This window comes from Kryptolebias marmoratus, linkage group LG12 (assembly GCF_001649575.2).
Source record: "Kryptolebias marmoratus isolate JLee-2015 linkage group LG12, ASM164957v2, whole genome shotgun sequence".
NCBI lineage: Eukaryota > Metazoa > Chordata > Actinopteri > Cyprinodontiformes > Rivulidae > Kryptolebias > Kryptolebias marmoratus.
Window position 1 is genome coordinate 21,525,264 of NC_051441.1, and position 17,213 is coordinate 21,542,476.

Genomic DNA, 17,213 nt, shown 5'->3' on the forward strand with positions numbered 1-17,213 from the left:
TTTTGATGTTTGTCTCTTTCTTACTGTTTATTCATTGTCACATGCTGTTTTTATTTTGTTTTTTAATTATCTAAAGCACCTTGAAATGCCTTGCTGCTGAAATGTGCTATACAAATAAAATTTGATTGATTGATTGATTGATTAATGATCAATATTCACAAAAAGTGTCAGTAGGGTGTTTGAAGAGGTTAGAGTATGAGCAAAAGATTCCAACTTTGTGTATCTACTGTGATGGCCCTGCTGGTTAATAGATTGTTTTGAGCTGTTGCAGAAACAGATCCCTTGGTTGGAGTGCAGCAGGCAAACTAATTAAGAACACCTGAATTGGACCTTCATCTCTTTATAAAGGCCTGGGTGCTATGCAGCAGGGGGGTGGGGGTGTCTTGACCTCAGTTCTGTTAGCATATTATCTTATATCTACAATGGATTAACCTTTGTGGACAACATGATTCAAGATGAACGCCACAGCCAACTGAACATTGAAAACACAAAAATGACTGATTCAGTCAGTTGTACAATCAGCTGTACTGCTACTGAGCTAAAATTTGGTGTAGTTTTAGCTGAGAGTCGTCCCCCATTATATTATTGATTGTGTGGCATTTTTGCCTTAAACTTTGGGATTAACTGTTGGTGTGAACACTATTTGTAAACAAAATATCGTATAATCCACTGGACAAATTTTAATTAAACTTTTAGAAAGTAATGATTTGATAGACAGACATCTATTAATGATTAACTTTTGGTGTCAATCCACTTCAAGATGGATTGACATGAGCCAGCACAAACACATCTATAACTCAGTCAGTTTTACAGATATTGAGCTAAATCCTGGCGTAGTAGAAAGGGACAGTCTTCCTCAACACATACTCTGTTCAATAACAGATCACACAAGATTTGGTGATTCCAAAACCGTTTAAAGGCATAGTAATGTTAGTGTATTTCAACTGGTGACTTTGAAGAAAGTAATAAAAAATTATTATTTTGGTGATTAACAAATATAAATGATTTTGTTAATTCTAAGTGACTTAAAATGGGAAAGGTTTAGTCTGGTTTGCTGTCAGGCAGTAAGGATAAAAATGTATGTCTCTTTTTAGTCAGTGTATGTAAACATTTGGATTTAACTACAAACATCTGGATTCACTACTTAAATAGCAGTACAGCATTAGTTTTACGGGTCTCAGTTCTGTGGAGGTTTAATTTGATATTTTCTAAAAGCCAACAGAAACATACTCATCCCAGCAGCGTCCAGCAGTGAGCACCCAGTAATTATTCAGGATGGTGCCTCCGCAGCGCCACTTCTCCTGGCCATCGTCTGTGCTGATGTTCAGGTGCACCATCCACGGCCACCGGCCCTTCACAGCGTCACTCCCACCAATGATGGAGCTCCTCAAATCTGCTCCTAGGAAACCTGCAAACATCACTGATGTTATGAACTAATGGAAACTGTCAGGTAACAGCTTGTGAAAACTGGAATATTGCCTTGGCTCATTTGTTATAAACACTCATTATCTCCCACTGCCACAGTGAACTGACATTAAAATAGAAAAATGGCTACAGCTAGCTCAATTTTACAGATATTGACAGACTGACAGATATTAACTCAGTTAGTTTGACAGATGTTGAGTTAAAAGTTGATGTGGTATTACATTTCTCAACACAAGATGATCTTAGTGTAAGATTCTAGCGTGCATGGCAGCCGACTTGAATTTAGATACCTGCAAAAAATGTTAGGCCTTTAATATTAATGTTAGTAACAGATGATAATAACAAAAACAAGTTGAACAGATAGGACTTCCCCCCACCAAAGTCATAATGACTGACGATTTTTTTTTTAGTGATTTTCCAATAAAACACAAATTATTATTATTTTTTTTTACAGTGGCTAAGAGTATCATCAATCAATGTAAAAACTTTATATAAACAAAACATGCAATCCTGAGTTTGATGAATCAACACCAAACATTGTTGGTTTTTCTCACCTCCAGTGTTGTGGAGCAGAACGAGCACAGTGAGCAGTTTGCAGCCAGCCATGACTGTAATGGAGTACAGTGGTTCAGTTGCAGTTCTGCAGTGACTTTGCAGGCTGCAGAACTAGCTGTGTCTTTATATGAAGAGGATTATCAGAGTAATCACCCAACCCCGGATGAGGGGTGGCCACTCAAAGCAACTTCCTCAACTAGAAACATCCATCCATCCATTTTTACATCTCTTAACTTTTGACTTTTATCCACCCCTTTGTGAAGTTTTCTTTTGAAAATATTTGAAAATGAAATGAATAATTGGGTAAATTAAACAAACCAGAGCAACATAAAACAAACAGCTGATGCCACTGCTATGGTACAACAGAATAAATGAGTCAAACACAAAATTATACACACACACACATTATATATTTATATGTATGCATGTCCATTTTTTTTTACTGTTGCACATCTACAATCCTACCAACTAAACATTTATTAGATTAAAAACTATAGTTGTGTTGTTCCAATACCTTACAAACCAAATTCAAACAATTTAAACATTGTATAATTGCAAGAATATTGACTGCAAAGTCATTTCCTTATTTTTTTTCTATCAGCTACCCACTGTCCCTCCTCTGCACATGTTCAAACCATCTCAGTGTGGCCTCTCTAACTTTATCTCCCAGTCGTTTAACCTGTGCTGTACCTCTGATGACCTCATTCCTAATCCTATCCATTTTTTTCACTCCCAAGGACAACCTCAACATCTTCAGCTCTGCTACTTCTTGTCTCAGACTTTTGATCAGCTGAAGAAGCTGCTGAGCAATTGAAGTCTAGAGAAATGAACCATTTTTAAACACAACTGGCTGAAAAGCTTCATTGCTTTACAAAGCTTCATCTGGCCATCACTAAATATCACTCTGTCTGAGGTATAAATATTGAGCACATTCTGAGTGATAGTTACATTGTTTAACCTATACGTGTTGATGACTCTCAGCTCCAACCACACTGAATATAGCTCTATATCTGTAATATATATTTAAATTTAATTTTGAAAGGTCACTAAACAGAATGCCAGTTGGGGTGGGTAAATATTTCAGCAACACTTGGATGATGGTGTAAACATAGACATTAATATGTCTATGCCCAAGGTCACCAAAACGGATCCCCTCAACACCTTGGCTGCGCCTAGAAATTCTGTCCATAAACGTTATGAACAGAATCGGTGACAAGGGGCAACCTTGTCGGAGTCCAACTCTCACCGGAAACGAGTCCGGCTTACTGCCGGCAATGTGGACCAAGCTCTGACACAGGTTATATAGGGACCTAACAGCCTGTATCAAAGGGCCCGGTACCCCCTACAGGATTCCTCAAGGGACACAGTCGAACGCCTTTTCCAGGTCCACAAAACACATGTAGACTGGTTGGGCGAACTCCCATGCACCCTCAAGGACCCTGCTGAGGGTGTAGAGCTGGTCCAGTGTTCCACGACCAGGACGAAAACCACACTGCTCTTCCTGAATCCAAGGTTCGACAATCCAACGGACCCTCCTCTCTAGAACCCCCGAATAGACCTTACCAGGGAGGCTTAAGAGTGTGATCCCTCTGTAGTTGGAACACACCCTCCAGTCCCCCTTTTGGAATAAGGGGACCACCACCCCAGTCTGCCAATCTAGGGGAACTGCATTAACTATTGCCATCAACCCTGTTTGTCTGTTTTGTCTGTTAGCAAAATAGCCCATGAGAAATGATTTTAGTGACACTCATAGAGATTGATAATTACATGTACTGCTACAACTCATTAACTTTTGAAGTCAACCCAATTCAAGATGGCTGCACACAGCTACTTTATGTTAGCCAACACAAAAATTAGTATAATGCAGTCAGATTTTGGTGTGGTTGTAGCTGAGAGTTATCCTCAACACATACTTCATGACTCGTCCAGAACAGAATGAGATCTGTTTTTAAGGCAGTGGCCCCTGTGAGCCTGAAGATCACAGACATCCAATACTGACTTTCAGCCTTGACCTTTGACCTCAGAGATTTCTCCTGATTCTTGAAAACCTGTGATGATAGTTTGACCTGTAGATGACAGGGTTGTCGGATTTCACAATTTCCTATTGAGGAACATTATTCTAAAATTGTTTCACTATTTTTACAGGCATGTTTACTTCTCAGAGATTCCGCCTCTTTAAAATGCTCTTTTTCTACCCAGTTCTTTTACTGACTTCTTGCCAAATAATCTAATTCATCACAAACTGCTCCTCCAGCTGTTTCTTATTCATTCTACTTCTTTTTATGCAACATCCCAACTTTTTCGGAGTTGGGGTTGTACTTCTGATTTTCTTTTGGGGTCACGCAAATTTAAGATGGCCACCTCAGCTAATTGACATTAGCAAAGACAAAAATGACTATAACCCTGTTGATTTTGCAGATCTTGAGCTAAAATTTGATGCCATACTAGTTGAGCGTCATTCACAACACATATTTCAAACACGTCTCACAAATTCCTGTAATATTATATGAGATTGTCCAAAATGTAATTTTCAAGGTTTGACGAAAATGCTTAGAACTCATCTCTTCTCATTTTACATTGATCTTAGTTTAAAACTGGCATAAAAGGCAGCTAGGGATACGCATTCCTTAAGGAGTACTAGGCATTTAATTTGTTATAGTATGCAGAAAATGATAATTGTGTCTTTCTGTAGGTATTTAGAAGTGTTAGGTAGAGACTCGCAGAACAACCTGATTATTGATTAAAAAAGAAGTAGGAATTTTGCAACTTGTAAAATTCTTAACCTTTTCTTATTTTTCTTCTAGGTTTCGTGTGTTGTTGTGTTTCTTCATGGCAGCAACAAGTTTCCTCCTGGTGTCCTTCTCCGTTGCTGTGTGGATGAGTATCATTGGTACAGCCAGCTCTTATCTGTTGGTTTTGCTTATCTTTTACCAGCATTAGTTAAACTTTGAAAGATAAGTCAGATGATGGGTTTCATTTCCTTTTTTATTTGCGGTGAGATGCTGCGTTCGGTTCACAGGAAGATGGGACTATTTTAGTTTCAAATGTAGCTGAACATGTGATAAGACTAATCATGTTCCACTTCAGACTCAGATAATAACTTTATCTTGTTTACAGATTGTTTCGTACATGTTTTGGACTGTAATTACTTCAGCGTACTTTCAGCTATTTTAATTATTAATTATTCAAAATGTTCAGCTTGTTCACAACATTACAGCTATTCTTTTTGTACCTTTTATGCTTTTAATGAATAAATGATATAATACTGTAACTTTATTTACACGTTTTATCATTGAAATGAATGAAGAACCCTTCAAATCCTTGAAAAACTGTTCTTTGAAATCAATTTTAGCACATTAGCTTCATTTTTAACTTTTAGCTACTGATTTGCTGATTTTTTTAGGTTTTAGGTTCTGTGTTGGTAATGTTAGCTTTTAGCTTTTGTTTTGCTATTCTTAACTCTTAGTTACTAGTTTTCTCATTTTAGGATTAAACTACTATTTTGCTGTTTTTAGCTTTTAGCTACTATTTTGCTGTTTTTAGCTTTTAGCTACTATTTTGCTGGTCCTATCTTTTAGCAGGTAGTGTGAATATTAGCTTTTAGCTTTTGCTAATTATAGCTTTTGTTGTGATGGTTTTAACTTTAACGATTCAGTTTCAGCTTCTCCAACAAATGTTAAAAAAGTCATTCAGCAGAAACTTGTCCTCAACACATCATGGCTCAGTCCAGCAAAGCCTGACAGATAAAGACCCCTTGTGCTGATCTAATAGTCACACCAATTCAACATGGCCGCTACAGCCAAATGATCTTAGCAAACACTAATGTCTAAAACTCAGTCAGCTTTAAAGATATTTAGCTACAATTTGGTGTGGTGGTACCTAACTAACTAATACTAACTCACAACACATGCCAGGAGCTTAACTGTTGGCATCAGCCCTGTTTGTTGGTAAAATTTCTCATGAACCACTGGACAGATGTTAATGAAACTGTCAGAAAGTCATACTGTAATTGGGTGTATCTACAACTAATTAGCTTTTGGAGTCACCTCGATTCAAGATGGCCGCCGTGGTTAATTGACTTTAGCCAACACAAAATGGCTACAACTCTGTTGCTTTTACATTTATTGAGCAATTATGGCTTTTTTATTTAAAGCCATAATTGCAGTCAGAATATGCTAATTTTTAGTGTTTTTGATTTTAATTTTTATGATTCTAATACAAATTCTTAAATGATTGTTTGAGGGTTAATGTACCTCAAATTCATTGGGTTTTTTGTAAAAATTGAGTTAGAAAACAGCAACTATTCCTTGCCTTTGTTTACAACTAAATTCAGTGAACAGTAATTCAGAATACCTCACACAGCTCATTTACATCTAATCTTAGCAAAACTGTTTGCTGAACGCTCAATTTCCTCCTAGAAAATGACTTCTGTCGTCTCTCACTCTTACAGCTTTCACTGGCCCTTTCTTTCTTTCTTTCTTTCTTTTGAAGAACTTTAACTTTTCATTTTCAACCTGGTGTCTCTGATTCCTCTGTTCTCCCTCTTACTTTGTTTACATCCAGGGATTAATTTACTGACTCAATATCTGTTGCACATCGATGGTCTGAAGTGAACTCGAGAATGTAAACAACGCCATGTAAAGCAATTACTGGTAAATGTTGCCAACAAAACACGACTCTGCCAAATTCACTCATTTATTACAAATTATGATGACTTGGCATGTGCATTTATTGGTTATTTTTATCATAGATGATAATGGTGAACATGTGACCTAATGAGAATGAGCTCTTTTGTCTGTTTTTACAGGAGTGGTTTTTGCCAGTTTGAGCTCTGGACTGGGAGAACTGTCCTTCCTCTCTCTCAGTGTCTTCTTTAACAGGTAAACTTTAATTTATTTATTTTTTCACCTACTCCTCAATCTTTTTATTTTACTAAATGTTCACTCATTCACAATGTAGTCTGAACCTTATTGGGTAACATTGCTCTGTACCAATTCATAATTCAGTCTGATAGCTGTATTGGGTTTGTAACTGGTACCTATGGACTCTATTAGGTGACTTGTTACCCTGTATATGATGATCCCTGATAATGACTCATCTCCTGAGAAAACAGATCTCCTAACACCTCAAATATGCCTAATCTGTTCTTCTATATATGCACTATCTGTAGACTTAGATTTAGCCCTAAAACCAGATGCCAGCGGCTCCTTTGGTACTGAACGTCAATTGTTGTGCCTCACTTAAACGTCATCTGTAAAACAAACCAAATGTAAATTGAAAAAATAGTCTTCCACATAATCAAATGCTGATGAACTTTCCTATCAGTGTATTCCAAAGATCTGGTGATTAGTATAAAGTTTTGCATAAAAACATTTTCAGAATAAAAATCCATCATGGTCTCCTGTTGAATATAAAGGTCTTAGTACTGACAAACAGATTTGATCTCCTTCCTGTGTCTGGATCAGATGTTTACGTGCTCTCATCAGACATGGATGTCATGGTAATTTGGAGTTTTAATGATTGGTTCAAACTGTTCTTTGTCCAGGATAAAAATATTATACAACTTCAGTGATTTTTAAAATTAATTTATTTTGCATTTTCTCGAATCAATACAGGGTCAGAATTATCCATATAGGCTCAAATGTATCCAAGTACACCCACTAATATTTGGTCAAATCTCCCTTTGAAAGTTGTAGCCATCCACAAGCTTCTGGTATAGTTCTGTTTGGATATTTGGCCACTCTTCTTGGCAGAATTGGTAGTGTATTTGAACTGATTGATTTTCTGGCACATATCCAGCTTTTATACACAGTCCACACATTTTCAATCCAGTTGAGGTTGGGCTTTGTTAAAACCAGTCCTGAAGATTAATGCAGCTTTATTAATTAGAAACCAGTTCTGATGTGTGTTTAGGATCATTGTCTTTTTGGAACACCCAATTGTGTCCAAGTTTCAACCATCTAGCTGATGATTTGAGTTAAACATTTGGAGGTGGTACTCCTCCTTTCTTGTTCCATCCACTTTGAGAAATGCACCATTACAACATCATGGTGCAACCACCACCATGTAATTAGTTAGCCCTTCATGTAGCAGTGTACCATAATTTATTTACAAAATAAAAGTTGTAATTTGTGCAACTTACAAGAAAATTATGTAGCCTAATTCAACTTAGTTACTTAAAGTTAGGCTCCTTATGAAAATATTCATGATTACAATTTGCATTTCATTTTCTGTGAAAAGGCTAGGCTGTATGTTCATTAATATTTATTATCTTGTTCCCAATGTTTTTGCCTTTTTTATTTTTTTCTCTCTTAGAGAGAAAATGACCTCCCTCCAACAGGTGAAGGTTGTTTCTCGCATGCCTCACAAAAGGCAGGAGATCTTTTTATCCTGAAACAGGAGTAATTTAAGTTTTAACTTTGTAAAAAAGCAAATCAAAACATATGGACAGGTACACAGCTGTATTTACAGGAGAACATTCATACACAACGCAGACACACACACACTAACTCTTTTCTCCCACCAAACAGCACGCACAGAGAAACACACACCTACAGTGGGTTGCAAAAGTATTCAACCTGTACAACTGGAATTTTGTTGAATTTTTAATGGTTATAAGTAGTAATTCTACAAAAAATAGTCCAGATTAGCTAAAATAAATGAGGGGGGATCTCTGTTATACATTTCTTAAAAATATAAAACCTAAAAGTGGTGCATGCATATGTATTCACCCCTTTTACTTTAGACCCCCAACCATTATTTAGAAGCCACATAATATGTTAGATAAAATCCACTCAGGGCATTCTAAGTGTGACTATAAACACAGAAAAGAATGTTATAGAAAAAGTCCTATTCTATATCTTCGGTGGTATCCCCCTTGCCCTTATAAACCAGCCAACCCGCTTCTTCACCTAATATCAGATATCAGAGGTCTACGTGGTTTTGAGTTGTGCAACATCTTTCTTTTGAAGGCTGACAAGAATTTATATTGATAAATTTTAATCATTTAAGATTGCACAATTATTTCAGTTGCAGAGAGAAAACTGATGTTGATTATGATTAAAATTTTTTAAACATGGCTTTCCTGAAACTTGCATGTGGTCAGATAACAGAAGTGGTGTCAGCTTTTGAATTTGTCAGATGAAGTGAAAAGTAATCTTGGGGTGCTTTATATCTGATTAGCTGTAGACATGCTGTTTAAGTTTGTCATTTAGAGACTTCTATCCAGAGCAAGAACCAGAGCATATTATAGTTTTTCACATTTTATGATGTTCACCATTACTCTGCAGCATCTAGAATGTGGTTCTCAGAGATTGTTGTAGACGGCGAAAGTGACAGATTCTTGGGACGTACCAGGTGACAACTTACAGCTCCCATCACAGAGAGGAGCGTTTCTGTTCATGTCTGCAACTGTAACAGCATCTGAGTCAAAGTGCTGCTGAGTTACAATCAAGGGACAAATTTCTAAAGTTTTTTCATATTAAAACATTTAACATTATTATCTGCTCCTGACCTGACCAGGTCTTAAATTATTTAAAGTCTCAGACAGCACTATGTCAGTATTTATTAGATGTTGGGATCTGTGTTCTTATCAGTCAGCAGTTTTTGTAGTTTATCACTAGATGGTGCCAAAAAGCTCGGCTGGTAGGGCAGGCTGCAGCATGTGTGTTTTTCACACACCTGCAAATCACATGTTCATCAAGGGGAGCTTAAGAAGAGGTGCCTCCTAGCCCTCCGAGTGCTCAGTGAATTTTGTGATCACTGCCTCTACTGAGATTTACCCTATGTTCTCCATTCATTGCTTCAGGTTTCCCTCAGTGTGATTCTGGATTCCGTTCTGGTTCCCATCTCCGGGTTTTAACTCTGTCATCTACAAACCTGCAGTAAATCCGGGACCTCATCTATTGTTGACTGGCTTTTCCTCGCTCCTTTCACTGTTCCATTGAGCTTGATCCGTCCTTCACTGAGTTCCTCGCCAAACAGTCCTCATCGTTTCTTTGCTGCTGCTCCAATTCTTAGATTATCTCAGATACTATCACCTACCCTTCACCAACCCCCACAGATCCCTTTCCCAGTCTCCTAACTCAAAGTAAGCATTCACCTGTATTAGTTTCTTCCAACCTTGGTTTGTCACTCACCTCTCCTCTGTCTGTTCCCAGAGGCCTGTCTGTTTGCTGACCATAGCAGCTTTCGGATTCCACCTCCGGAGATTTATCATTATTGTACATTTAGCATTAATCTTGTCAATAAACTTCTTAAACTGATTCTGGTTTCTTTTGAGAGCTTCTTCTGCATCTGGGTGAAATATATACCCAAAATCATGACATTAGATTGATAATCTTCTTGTTTCTTTTCACTGTTCCCTTTTCAGGAGTCACCACAGCGAGTCATCCTCCATCTACCTCTGTCTTCTGTGTTCTCTGTCCTCACTCTAACTGCATTCATATGTCTCCTGTTTGTCTTTTTCCTGACAACTACATTTCTACCATCCTTCTACGAATATACCCATTGTCCCTCCTCTGCACATGGCCAAACACCAAAAGTCATGAACAAACTGAATGTTTTGAGATATGAATGGTTGAAATGGCACAAATTGTAAAATGATTTGGATGCCACCAAATGTACGGAAAAGTTAAAGTAACGATAGATAATAGACTGGAGAAATTGCATTTCCTGCGAAAATGGAGTGTCAATTCTTATTGCTGAATGATGGTGCTGAACTAAGTTGAATGTGAACAGCTGAAGTTTTATCCATTAGTAGTGGAAAGATTTTTTTTAATTTAATGAAGCAAAAAGTGAAACGTAGAAGCTGATTTGATGAGAAGATTGGCATAAGGTAGCAGAACAAAAGCCGAAAGGAGCAGAAATTAGATAAAGAAGCTGAAAGGACCAGAAAAAATAGCTAAAATTGGTCCTAAAAATACATTGTGACCTTAAAACACATAGAGCTCATCTTTGACCCATGAGGAGTCCAGCAGTGAAGTTTGAACTTCCTACTGTGCACAGTTTCAAAGTTAGAGCCTCCTTTAACATGTGACCTTGATCGTTGACCTTGAATTCCATAGGGCTGATCCCTGATCCACGAGGGTTCTAGCTGTGAAGTCCGACTTTCATACAGTTGCTGAGTTAGAGCATGCACAATTCTGGTAATAGCGGAATTGAATTAGCTAAAAATATAGCTGAATTAGCATTAGCACATTTAAATTACCTGAAACTATAGATGAATTAGCATTTGCAGAAGTAATATTAGCAGAAAAATGCTGAAATCGTAATAGTAGAAATTTTAAAGAGTTGAACACAGCTCCATTCATTTCCAATGAGAAAAAAATGGCTGAAAAAGCTAAAAAGCCAAATTTGCACAAATATCAAAAGTCATAGCACCCATGTCATGAATGAGTTGAATGTTTTGATATGTGTTAATGTAGTACAAAAATTACAGAACAAGTTAGATGGCAAAAAGCACGTGGAATAGTGAAAAAAAATAAAGAGAAACAGGATCTCAATAGTGTGAATGCTCTATAAGCATTCAGACTTATTATCAAGCCAAGGTCGTTTGCCTCTTTTTGTAGTCTCTGCATGGTTGAGGTCAGTCCAGAGAACCTAGACAGGAAGACAGGACAGTGTGGCAGAGGAGGCATTTGTATGAAATAGAAAACAACATAATTTGGGCTCAAAATTTGCTATGTATAATGATCTATGTGTTAGATTGATTAAGAAAACAGCGTGTGATTAAAATATAACTAATCAGTAAGTAATTGCGTTACATGACATATTAACAATTTTGTGTTTGTATTGTGTGAAGAGGCCACAGCTATAAGACAAGTGATAGGTCAAAGGTCAGAAGGGCAAGAACAACATTTATGAGAAAAGGAGGGTGATTTGAGAACTAGCTGATTAGGATCCCTAGAACTTCTCGGAACTGACATGGTAAAAGGTTTAGGGTTTTTTCCAGAAGTGATGAAACTATTAAAGTCCTGCACCAGGGGCCAGATTTTAAATTTTAGTAGCTGACTTCAGGGGCCAGGACAGAGGGTGTGTTCTTGAGGACTTCAGGGCCAGTTTTACCAACTTTTTCTGAAGAGTGATCAACTCTAACAGTAAACAGAGAATGATAAGACAAACTTTCCTTTTTTACATCCTAACCTAAATTAATGAATTGGGTTGATTTGATTGATTGTTGTATTTTGTCGAAGTTGATTTTAAACCTTTTCAGGAATTGATTTATGCCACAAAGCTGTAACAGCACGCATTATTACTAATAAATCTGCAAAGCATGGAAAGACAATACTCTGCAGAGGATTTTTGTCAGTTTTTTCCTGAGTCCGAGTCAGTTTATTCAAATTTTCACAAAGTCATGGATACAAAACGCATGGAAGGACGACAGTCTGTAGAGGATTTTTATCAGTTTTTCTGTGTTCTCCTGAGTTAATTTATCCAAATTTTCACAAAGTCATGGATACAGGAAGCTTGGTTCTGTAAATATTAGGAGGTTTTGCTAAGGTGATTCAGCACAATGATTTATTAAAATATCACTCTGAAATCCTATTTCTGGATTTCGAAAATTACCAGACCTACTTAACAGCAATTTTGTCACAAAGTCGGGACATTGGAGGGTTCTTAACCTGAGGGCTTTTGGATCACTATCTGTTCTCGTCTACTGGAACAATTTTTCCGTCAGTTAAAAAAGGTGAATCTCAAGGAAGAAGATCGTAATTTTGTCTGGATTAACCATTTCCCCTCAGTCAGTTTATTTGAAGCCAACTGTGATACCATTTCGGGTAAGACCCAGGCCCAAACAGATAGGCACAAAGTAACTTGGACCAATAAATTGATGTGCACCAGAAGCCTGGCCGAGCATCTATTGTAGTGGCTGACTGAGGCAAAGCTACAAACCCTACAGTAACCATAAGGAGTGGGTGGGGTAACAAGCTCTCTGAGGATAATTGATCACTATCTTTCAGAGGGTCTGTAGCAAATTGTTTTTCATCCCTGAACTGGTGTGCACGGTCAGAAGGCTTTGGGAGACAAACACTCGAGACGGCAAAAAAGAAATCATGGACAGGGCTTTTAACTTCGTGTCAGGAGAGACGCGATCAGATTGACCAAACCTATCCTATCAGAGGAATCAGGAACCAGAGTGGGAATTAATGTCCCAGTGCAAGTGATTCTTCATAGGGAGGGTTTTTCATCATGGGATACATCCAGAAGCTCTTCCAATCGAATAATGTGGAGACATCAGTCAAAGTTTTGCAGAAGTTTTTAGAGGAATCCAAACAGAAAAACAAAAATATTCTATTGAACAAGAATAATTAAAGTACAAAGGCTGGTATATGTTCAAGATCCAGCCAACGTTAAGAAAAAAGAAGGGATTAAGAAGTGGCTTCAGTGGTGGGTTTCTCTTTTGGAGGATTGGAACAAACGAAAATTTTCCATTTTAATTAGTCCTTCCAGGGATTATGACCCCATAATCAAAATGGTGTCTAAAACCTTTGGGCTTTGTGGTGTCCTGGTGGATCCTAAGTCCAAAGCGGCTTCACAATATGAGGACTATAGAGAAGAATTAAAAAGAATGGTAGATTTCAAGGAAAGAAACAGAGCATTGCCCGATTTAGACAGTAAACTGCAGAGTCAGTATGAATTTGCCATCGAAAGCTGTGACACTGATGCTGACGGAGGTGAAGCTGAGATGGAGCTGGTCACAAAGGATGACTCAGAGTCAGACTCAAGCAAGTTTTGCAGACTTACATTCCCTATGACTCTTGACTCTTTTCACAGGTGGACACAACCTGTGAACCAGTGAACGTGGCCCGATAGGCTCGGCCATGAGAAACTCGACCTCTCAATCCGAAAGTCGATCTCAGGACAGCAGTAAAATCAAGGCAGAAACAGTGGAGAAAAAAAGCAGAAAGTGAAACACAGTTAAGTACCAGAAGTTGCATTCTTGAAAGTCCTTAAACCTGTGCCTCAAAAAGCGCGGGTGCTGAGACTTCCAAATGAATCGCTGTTGTACCATTATGTTGAGAGTCCATGGGACGTGGAAGCTGATGGATTATTGATTTTTACAAGCCAAATCTGCAAGATTCACAATTCTACCTTCAGAAAAAACTTTGAAAAATTAGCTGGGGCAGAATACAAAACCGAAGTGCACAACATAAGAAAGCTAGTGAGCAATGACGGACTTCAAACAGTGTGTTTGACCAGTGGAGCAGAGCTCCCTTATTATGCTGTGATACACGGCCCGATACAAACAAGGTGATGGCTTGGAAAGTTATCAGAGGTGAATGTTGAGGGCACTGGAGGAAGGTGTGAGTAAGGCATTGACCCACGGATTTAGGAGGGGGGTAATATTTATGGATGGACTGAGGTCACACAATCTACCCTAGGAAATAGCCAAGAAGATGGCGGTCACTACCATAACCTACACTGCAAAAATGACACCATCAGACACCTCCCTGAAAGAGATGGTTGAGGTAACGGCACCCAAGCTGCATGAGGACCAAAGAAATAGGATATTGGTGTCATAGTTTTGGTGCTTTGGGGTTTTGTTTGGTGTTTTGTAGTTCTTGTTTTGCTTTGTTTGTCTTTTGGATTTGTGTGGAGGCCTGTGGGACAGAGAGAAGCATGGAGACCTGGTGCAGTGCGTAGCAGAACCGGGTAGGCAGTGGGAAGCTCATCGGTGCAGTTAAGCCAGTGGCGGTGATCCAGTGAGAAGGAGAGGAGCGTGCAGAGTGGCGTGTGACAGGACGCTACGTGGGAGTACTGGAGGGGGAGAAGCATGCAACCCCCCTCCTCCTAGTTAAGTACCTGTTTTTGTTTTGTGGTGCTGTGGTGCCAGGGCTGCATGATTCTGGCCATGTGGTTGAATCGACCTGTCACCAGCCCTCTGCATTGATGGTGTGTACTTGCTGCTGAGCCTGTCGCTGACTGGGGGAGCTGCGTGGGATCTGTTCAAGTTGTTGGAGGAAGACGCCAGAGACAACCTGGACGGATTTTAACGCTTGTGGATTTTACTGACTTCTTTTAGACTCATTTTAACTGTCTTTTGTGAACAGACTGTAATAAATTTATTATCTTTATAAAAACAACTTCATCTGGACATGTTGATTCTGTAGTGTGCTCCCCAAATAGGATGTGTTTGCTGGTATCACTGGTTGCTCCCCATGACAGAAAGAGGACTACCAAAGGACGCGCCAGGACATGAAAGTGAGGATTGGAATGGACAAACAGGTTCAGTAAAAGGGGGCAAGGGTGAAAAGCCCACAAAAGATGAACCCTACAAACCTCACTTAATGCTGTCCTTAAGAGAGAGTATGCACAGTTGCACTTTGAATGACGTGGTGTGTGACAGAATCAACGAGAAAAAACCTAAGTGGAAAACCCCAGCCAGGATGGTACCTCTCAATGAGAACAGTGAGTTTAGCGACAGCAATGCTTCAGAAGAAGAGGATAAGGTTGCACTGGGGAGTTTCGAGGAGGCAGATGAGGACAGCTTTAGCCTGAACTCTATGGTGGCACAGCAAGGTTTGGTCCACAAGCAACTGTGGATGTGACAAAGGAAAGGGCAGGAAAAAGAAGTGGAAGTCTTTGACATGTACAGAGTCTCAGAGAGGCTCGCAAGGGATCCGTGTGGGGGCCTGTGCAGTCCAGCGATAGCCATTGAGCTTTTGTACCAGAGGCCGGTCAGAGCAGATACATCCCATCAGTATGGACTGACTGATTGGAAGACACGGTTGAGTTGAAAGTTAAAGCCACACTTGGGGAATGGGCTAACATATCGATGATGCCCTCTTTTCCCACTCTGGCAGCCTGCCAGCCCCTGACCAGTAAGTTCAAAACGGCCTATGTGGGATTGTGCATGATGTGATGCTGATACAACTGGAAAAAAAAAGCCTATAAGTATGCTCAGGAAGTAGGACAGAAACTCCAAAATTAAATATCAGAAGATGAGGAAGAAACATCGCTTTCACCAGAATCAGCTAGGTTGGTGAGAATGGGACCCCTCACTGGAGACAGCACAACAGAGGAATGGTATAAACCTGTAAACATCCCTGAGGTAATTGAGCAAAAATTGGGGGAAAGTGACTTTTTCCCAGCTGAGAAAGAAAAATTAAGATAGATCATTAAATCCGTGTCCGTGGCCAGATTTAAGAATGACTGCGGAGATCTTGGACCTAAGTTTGTGCATATGATAGAAGGGGGAGTTTACCCTCCAGTAAGGCAGTATCCATTGAACCCAGGTGCAGTCTCAGAGATGAAGAAAATTGTGGAAGAATTGTGCACTGGAAATCATCAGTGAGGAGCTAAATCCTATCACTAGTAGCCCCATACAAGTCGTTAAAAAACCAGAGTCAGCAGAGGGGGTTGGAGGCCAGACATCAATTTCAAAGCCCTCAATAGACAGCAACAATATACCATGCAAGATTCTGGGAGGAGCTCTGAGGATAACGGGGAGCTACCCAACCTTCAATCCCCATTTAAGGTAAGACAGAGGGTGTGGATAAAAGTGCATAATTACACCACTGCAACAACAGTAAAACCTAAATACGACACCACAGACATAGTGGCAAATACTGAACAGAAGCACAGTTAAGCTAAGGAAGAAAGGGATCCAAGGGATTGAGCAACTGAAACCAATTCTAGACTGAACCACTTCAGAAACTGGAGGAATGGCCAGCGAACCAAGCACCTTGCCACCCCATGTCAGACTGGCCACTGTTTGGGGTGGCTATCATTCGAAGAACAACCTCAGAGCTCTGGGCAGGTAGGGCCTTGAAGAAATTGGAATATACTAAAAAAGGATACCTGTCATTGGAAGGCAAAATTTTGGAGTGTAGAGAGTTAAAAAACAGTTGTGTGATCTGTTTAAGTCCCAGGAGCCTTTAAGTCCCCTGGGAAGGACCTGGATGTATGAAACCAGTTTGGCTGCTCACTAATAAGGCAGAACTGCAGGACATGGCCGCTAAGCCTGTAAAGGTAAAGGATGCTTATATTTGTGGAGGGTGCAGGATTACTGCTCTACCTAGAATGGCTATCATCACTCAGTGGGATTTGAGGGGAGTTACACCACTGGAATGTGCCTGTTTGTGGGATGGGGCCCTCCTGAAATACTGTGAAGTGACAAGGCAGGACTTGGCAGGATTCAGATCAGGCACACACTGACAAAGTTTTAAGATGTTTATTGTCAACGGACCAATAGCAGGAACAAAGTCTCTGGACTGGACACTCACGTGATC

At 39.3% G+C, this 17,213-nt stretch overlaps 2 protein-coding genes across 3 annotated transcripts in view; one reads left to right on the top strand and one right to left on the bottom strand.

The window, feature by feature from the left end:
• Nucleotides 1-2,080, bottom strand: part of LOC108249448 (tryptase-2) — a 13,993-nt gene extending 11,913 nt beyond the window's left edge. The window contains exons 1-2 of one of the 2 annotated variants that reach the window (XM_017438846.2): nt 1,980-2,080; nt 1,231-1,408 (exon numbers count right to left, since the gene is read on the bottom strand). In XM_017438846.2, coding sequence (XP_017294335.1) covers nt 1,231-1,408; nt 1,980-2,031 — 230 coding nt within the window. In that variant the 5' untranslated portion in view covers nt 2,032-2,080. Of the gene's footprint in view, nt 1-1,230; nt 1,421-1,979 lie in introns of both variants that reach the window. The other variant, XM_037978821.1, reaches the window with a different exon arrangement.
• A 2,680-nt stretch (nt 2,081-4,760) lies between these two features.
• Nucleotides 4,761-17,213, top strand: part of cln3 (CLN3 lysosomal/endosomal transmembrane protein, battenin) — a 54,000-nt gene continuing 41,547 nt past the window's right edge. The window contains exons 1-2 of the mRNA XM_037978799.1: nt 4,761-4,870; nt 6,788-6,860. Of these exons, the coding sequence (XP_037834727.1) occupies nt 4,810-4,870; nt 6,788-6,860 (134 nt within the window). The 5' untranslated portion in view covers nt 4,761-4,809. The remainder of the gene's footprint in view (nt 4,871-6,787; nt 6,861-17,213) is intronic.